Here is a 7,252-nt window from a genome sequence, read left to right on the forward strand (position 1 = left end):
GTATAAAATATTCACATGCAGGGTTAGGTCCATGAGAATTGAAGCTACAATAGAAATCAAGAGTTTATTTTTTTAAAGATTTATTTATTTATTTGAGAGAGATTGAGAGAGCACAAGGAGCAGTGGGAGAGGGACAAGCAGACTCCCCACTGAGCAGGGAGCCCAATGCGGGGCTGGATGCCAGGACCCCAGGACCATGGCCTGAACTGAAGGCAGATGCTTAACTGACTGAGCCACCCAGGCGCCCCTAGAAATCAGGAGTTTAAAGAAATTTTTCACATAATGCAATCTAAATAGGTTTAGGAGATAAAGGATGGAAAGAATTGAAGAAAACTCTTAGATTTCAATTCCAACTCAACAATAAAGGCACAGGTATACATTTTCCAAAAGGTTGAAACAGAGATTTATAGGAACAGCAAGAAATGTACTTAACAATTTGTCCTTCTAGTTATTCAGCCAATTCTCTAAGGCTTCGTTGTCATCCACTTGAGACTTGGCTATGGGTGGCTGTTAATTCCGAAGAACTCCCTCTGAGTGAAGAATGGATGGAACTGCTGGGTTCCGGGCTGATGTAACAGCACCCAAAGTCTGGGCAATTCACCTCCAAGGATGGGATATAACTCCTTAGTGTCACATGGCAATAAGAGCCTGCTTATCCACATCTGCAGTATGGCAGAGTAAATTAGGAGAGTGTAGGCATCACAATTCTGAAATATTTGCAAAAAAGATATGGTCCATGAGAATAAGATTTCCAATCCATATTTATATTGCTGTTATTTAGGGAATGCATTTCTCCAAGTAATTGTTACAGTCCTTTATGTGCCTCAGATTGTGGATCCCCCATGTTGAAAGATTCATTTTTGGGGGCGCCTGGGTGGCTCAGTTGGTTAAGCGACTGCCTTCGGCTCAGGTCATGATCCGGGAGTCCCTGGATCGAGTCCCGCATTGGGCTCCCTGCTCAGCGGGGAGTCTGCTTCTCCCTCTAACCCTCCCCTTCTCATGTACTCGCTCTCTCTCATTCTCTCTCTCTCAAATAAATAAATAAAATCTTTTAAAAAAAAAAAGAAAGAAAGAAAGATTCATTTTTGAAACAACCACAAGAAAACACTAGAACATGTCAAAAGAGTGAAATGAACCTGTATATCTTTCTCTAATTTATAGGGCAAGACCAAGCCGGCATAGCCCAATGGCTAATGACATTTCAGCCAAGAGGAATGGCTGTTTATTATGTTTGTTGATGTCAGTTTTGTTACAAAGGGGGATAACTAACCACTTTGTGTGTGAAAAGATGGCCATGGAGACAGAAGACCCCAACCAGACTGTGGTGAGCCACTTCTGTCTGGAAGGTCTGATGTACACAGCTGAACATCCTACCCTCTTCTTCCTCCTCTTCCTCCTCATCTACAGCATTACCTTGACCGGGAACCTCCTCATTCTCATAACTGTGGGCTCTGACCCTCACCTCTGCTCCCCTATGTACCACCTCCTGGGGCACCTCTCCTTCCTGGATGCCTGTTTGTCTACAGTGACCGTGCCCGAGATCATGACGGGCCTCCTGACTGTGGATGGGAAGGTGATTTCCTTTGAGGGCTATGCTGTACAGCTTTACTGCTTCCATTTCCTGGCCAGCACTGAGTGCTTCCTACACACGGTCATGGCCTATGACCGCTACCTAGCTATCTGTCAACCCCTACACTACCCAGTGGCCATGAACAGATGGATGTGTGCAGGACTGGCTGGACTCACGTGGGCTGTAGGTGCTGTGCACTCTGCCATCCACACTTCCCTCACCTTCCGCCTGCTCTACTGTGGTCCCCACCACATTGCCTACTTCTTCTGTGACATCCCCCCGGTGCTCAGGCTGGCCTGCGCAGATGCCACCGTTAATGAGCTTGTCATGTTGGCCAACACTGGCGTTGTGGTTGCAGGTTGCCTGCTCCTCATCATTGTATCCTACGTCTTTATCATGGCGGATCCGCACCGCCCAGGGCAGCGCCGTGCCTTCTCCACCTGCACCTCCCACCTCACAGTGGGGCCTCTGTACTATGAGCCACCTCTCTGCATCTACCTGCAGCCTCACTCCGGGGAGGCAGGAGCTGGGGCCCCTGCTGTCTTCTGCACAGTCGTCACTCCCATGCCCAACCCTTTCGTTTACACTCTGCGGAACAAGGAGGTCAAGCGGGCTCTGCAAAGACTTCTAGGACGAGGCTCGCGAGATCCTCCAGCAGGCAGCCCACCCTCCTGACCTGTGCTGGGACTCTTTATTTGCCTGCCAAGAAAACAACTGTTCCCATAGCAAGATGGGAAGGGAAAATCATTCAAGTGGGAATCAGTGCGACTGAGTTTCAGCTCAGCCACGAACTTTCCCCCCCTCCCTTTGGCCAAGTGACATTTCTCAATGTCTCAGTCACAAACTCTCCATCCATAAAATGGAAGGACAGTTAGGGGTTGTCTAAGAGTATCTTCAAGATCTAAGTTCCATGGCTCAGAGGTATGTGAAATGCTGTTCATACCTTCACTTGTTTTAATAAATGATTCTTTATTTCATATGCAATAATTTGATTAAATAAATATCAGTATTAAAGAATACTGATAACAAAATGAAATGAACAAATAATAAATGAGACTTTACCTATGTATCACCTAGCTTGAGAGAACAAACCACATTTTTAAGATGGTAAAATACAACTACACAGAGAAAAGTGACTTGCTCAAGGTCACTTAGAAAGTGTCATTATCTTTACTTTCCCAATCAAGATGGTACATAACAAAGTAGTTGAAATAACATGGATTTTGAAGTTAGAGCTACCAGTATTCTAATCCTGATCCCACCAGTCAGTTAGACTTAGAATCTTGGGCAAATTTTATAGTACTTGGTGTCTCAATGTCCTCTATTAATAGTAAGGTTAAAAATAACTACTTTGTAGGATTTTATGAGGACTAAATGATATAATTATGTTAAGTGCCTAGTGTAAAATAAATGTTCCCTTTTTTTTTACCAAGTCTGCTAAGCATGTCAAAGAGAGTTTATTATATAAGCTAAGGTTCAAAGTATCTCTGAAGAATTGGCAGGGTTTTGATATCTTCATTGAACACGGAGGAAGCATCACACAAAATATATATATTTCTAGCCTCCAAGGTAACAAATCATAACTCAAGGCTTTAGTTAGAGCAGCTTGCCATATAAGTGGGTGGAGCAGTGCTGTGTTCAAAAAAGTCTGTGAATGACCCAGAAGTACTCTATGGACTGAAAAAGGGCCTTGAATGTCAGACTAAAGAGTTTCTATTGATGTCATGTATGGTGATCAACATAACAATAAAAAATTTTTAAAAATAGTTTGGATTATGCACCAGGCATTCTGCTGCTTTATTTCTCCTGTTCTTCTATAGGAAAAAGAAGCAGCCACATTCATAAATGCTAAAACATGGGATAAGTAAGAAGAGAGAGGAAAAGAGACAAATGGTTGAATGACCAGTTAATTGACCATTATAACATCCTAGACATGAGAGAAACAGTGTCTAACTTGGGTGATATCATTGGAGATGGAGAGGCATTTTACAGAATTATGTTAGAGGTATTGTAAAGGGAACAAATCGAAAGAGTGTTAGCATTGGAATAGTGACCATAATCGTTTTGAGCACACATATGTACAAGGTACTGTGCCTGTTACTTTATATTATTCCTCCTTAGAACTATATTTTAAGACAATGTTATTAATCACATTATACAGACAAGGAAACAGACTGAAGGAGGTGACATAACTTTTCCAAGGTCATGGAACCAGTAATAGTTGAAGCCAGGATTTCAACTCACATCTGTATCACTTCAGAGACCCCACATTTCAATTATACCAGAATACCTTAGAGAGAACTGAATCTAGCCTTCACTGTTTATGAACTCCCAATTACATTAGAGGTCTCAACATCATGCTAGACCTTGAACCAAGGGCACTCCTCTTTGAGATAAGGATTCCCTGATCTTTAAATAGTACCTCATCCTCCATAAAAGCAGGATCTGAACTGGCATTTCCGGAAGGGAAAAAATACATCAAAAAAAGGAAGAAATGCATTGAAGATGCAGCACTCAGCCAAAATTCAGAGCTAATCTCCTTTGTTCTAGTATCTCAGAGTTACTGATATATCTGTAGGAAGGCCAGAAGGAACCCAGAGAAGTTCATTATTCCCATAGAGTAGGTTTTAAGAATATAAGGAGAGCCGGGCACCTGGGTGGCTCAGTTGGTTAAGTGACTGCCTTTGGCTCAGGTCATGATCCTGGAGTCCCGGGATCGAGTCCCGCGTCGGGCTCCCTGCTCGGCGGGGAGTCTGCTTCTCCCTCTGACCCTTACCCCTCTCATGCTCTCTCTCACTCTCTCTCTCTGAAATAAATAAATAAAATCTTAAAAAAAAAAAAAAGAATATAGGGAGAGCCAAACATAGAATGGGAGGCAGAGCTAAAACAAGGTATGGTCCTGTCCTAAAGCATTCCTCTATCTCGTCAAATGGCTGCTTTGTTGATATAATAGGATACATCACAGAAGAAGACTGTGCCTATAGCATTCCAGTCCCTTCTTCTCAACTTTGGCCCTAACCCTTCTATACCTGTCTACCCAGTGAGAATCCTTCGCTCTCTCAAACTCTGCTCCTCCATTTCATATCTGACCCAGTCAGCATGGATTCTTCATCACACTGATTTATTATAGCTTCAACAATGGCACTAAAGCTATCCTGTCTTACATAATTATTGAATGTGTCATGTGCATAACTGGATTATAAGAACTTTAAGAGCACAGACCCCTTATACCTAGTATATGTCCCAACCAAAGGTTAACTCTATAAAATATTTGTTCAACTCAATATTCAAGATCTGAAAATCAAACAAGAAACTATCCATTCTTCACAATAAAGGTATCAAGTCAGAAAATTGGTTTTTCATCCAGTAGGGAAAAGAGACAAATTGTTCCTCCTGATTATTTTCACCTTTTAGATATTTTGATCTTTAGGGTAGATTTTTAAATTTAGGAGACTTGGTATATTTATAACATTACAGGTTCACTTGAAATTTAAGGGAAACAGACTAGAGAATTACTCAGTATTAATTAAAATGAAAGCAATACTTAACAAAAGGAGGACAACTGCATAGGGCTATCATTTTCTCAGCCCCCTGGCAATGCCAATAGGGCGTAGACTGATATTCCCTTTTTTATGAATATGGAAAAGGGACAGGAAACAAAAGCATTATTATTTAGGCGGGATAACTTGCAGAGAAGAACATGCTACAAGAGTGACTAAGCGTCCTTACTCTTAGTCATCTATGGCATGGAGCTTCTGAGGGAGAAGTTCACCAGTACTCCTGAAGGTAGAGTGTGCAAAGGAAATTGATCAGGTGGACTAACTAGCCTCATCGAATGAAGGACTTCCATGGCAGCAATGCCATTCAAATAATGAATATGCAAGTGATATATGATTTCAATAATGTTGTTTTAATAATGTGAAAATCTGTAAAACATATAGTTGTATCCCCCTCACAAGCAATGCTAGAATTTAATAAAATAATATTTGAAAATATTTTGTTACTTAGTTTTTATTGCCAAGCTTATATCCACTTCCCATTTTAATGATTGCTAACGGTTGTGCTATGTAAATTAGGGTAATATCTGAAAACATTAAAATTGGGGGAGCACAGATTTAGAGAAGCTATGACAAGGTAATATTTCCCCAGAATGTTGTGGAAATGTGTAAGCTTAGGAGTCATATGTTCAAGAACCAGTTTTACCACTCTTTAATTAAGGGAGGTTCATGTTGAAATAAGGATGCCCCAAAGTTTGCGTAGGACTCCTTGAACTTAGATAATTCTCTCTCTCTCTTTCTCTCTCCCTTTCTCTCTCTCTCAGTCTCTCTCTTTTTAAACCCCTCAATAAAGGTTTATAAATTCTGAGATATTGAGGCAGATTGTATTTTCCAAAGATGACCACAATAGTATCATCCATCCCAAACCTTCTTGAAAAGAAATGATGACATTTTTCCATCAAGAGGTAAGGGGTCCTTCCCCCCCGCCTTTTGAATTTGGAAGGTGCTAGGTGACTTCTCAGGCTGGATCACTATAGGCAGCACAGCCTCTCCCTGGCTCTCGAAGGCACTTACTCTTGGAACTACTCACCATGCTCTGAGGAAGGGCAGACAGCCATGGGCCACGGGAAGAGATGTTAAGGCCCTGGGCCCTCAACAGCTAAGTTCTCAGAGACAACAGTGAGTATGGGTTTACCAGCCATAGGACTGAGCCATCTAACCTCAGGCTGCCCCAGGGAATACCAAGTGAAGAAGAGATGAGCCTTTCTCATCATACCTGGCGCAAATTCCAGACTTGGAACTAAATCAATGATTGTTGTTGTTTTAAGATACTAATGTTAAAAAAAAAAGAAGAAGAAGAAGAAGAAGGTAACAGGAGGGGAAGAATGAAGGGGGGGAAATCGGAGGGGGAGACGAACCATGAGAGACGATGGACTCTGAAAAACAAACTGAGGGTTCTAGAGGGGAGGGGGGTGGGAGGATGGGTTAGCCTGGTGGTGGGTATTAAAGAGGGCACGTCCTGCATGGAGCACTGGGTGTTATGCACAAACAATGAATCATGGAACACTACATGTAAAACTAATGATGTAATGTATGGTGATTAACATAACATAATAATAAAAAAAAGATGCTAAATGTTGGGATGTTTTGTTACATAGCAAAAAATTAACAGAACACAATCTGTGCATGGTCACTGCTACTAACATATACACACAGACATGAGCATGGTGTCAACCCCAGGTATCCTTCAGGAACCACTGGTTCTACTTTCAAATAATTTACCTATCTTTATATTCTGTTCCCTCATACATCTTATAATAATAGAAAAAAATAATAGAACAAACTAATTCCAAAGTTAGCAGAAGTAAGGATATAATAAAGATTAGAGTAGAAATAGATTATATAGAAAACAGGGAAACAAGAGAAAAAATCTACAAAACTGAATTGGGTTTTTTTTGTTTAAGAGTTGGTTTTTTGAAAAGATAAACAAAACTCACAAACCCCTAGCTAGACTAAGGGGAAAAAGAGAGAAAAAACTCAAAGAAATAAAATCAGAAATAAAGTAAGAGACTTTATAACTGATGGCCAGAAATGAAAAAGATCATGTGAGACTATTATGAACAAATATAGACTAGCAAATTTTGTAATGCATAATAAGTGGCTAAATTCCAGGAAACATAAAACT

General features: G+C 41.0%; 1 protein-coding gene across 1 annotated transcript; it reads left to right on the plus strand.

Moving 5' to 3' along the window:
* Positions 1-1,116: 1,116 nt before the first annotated feature.
* Positions 1,117-2,348, plus strand: OR10S1 (olfactory receptor family 10 subfamily S member 1). Its single transcript, XM_006746477.2, has one exon. The coding sequence runs from the start codon at positions 1,187-1,189 to the stop codon at positions 2,243-2,245; it is 1,059 nt and encodes a 352-aa protein (XP_006746540.2). The 5' UTR covers positions 1,117-1,186; the 3' UTR covers positions 2,246-2,348.
* The last annotated feature ends 4,904 nt before the right edge of the window (positions 2,349-7,252 follow it).

Source organism: Leptonychotes weddellii, chromosome 11, assembly GCF_054177405.1.
Source record: "Leptonychotes weddellii isolate Sample4059 chromosome 11, ASM5417740v2, whole genome shotgun sequence".
Lineage (NCBI taxonomy): Eukaryota > Metazoa > Chordata > Mammalia > Carnivora > Phocidae > Leptonychotes > Leptonychotes weddellii.

Coding starts and splice junctions, on each gene's coding strand:
- OR10S1 (XM_006746477.2), top strand. CDS start 1,187: ATGGCTAATGACATTTCAGCCAAGAGGAATGGCTGTTTATTATGTTTG.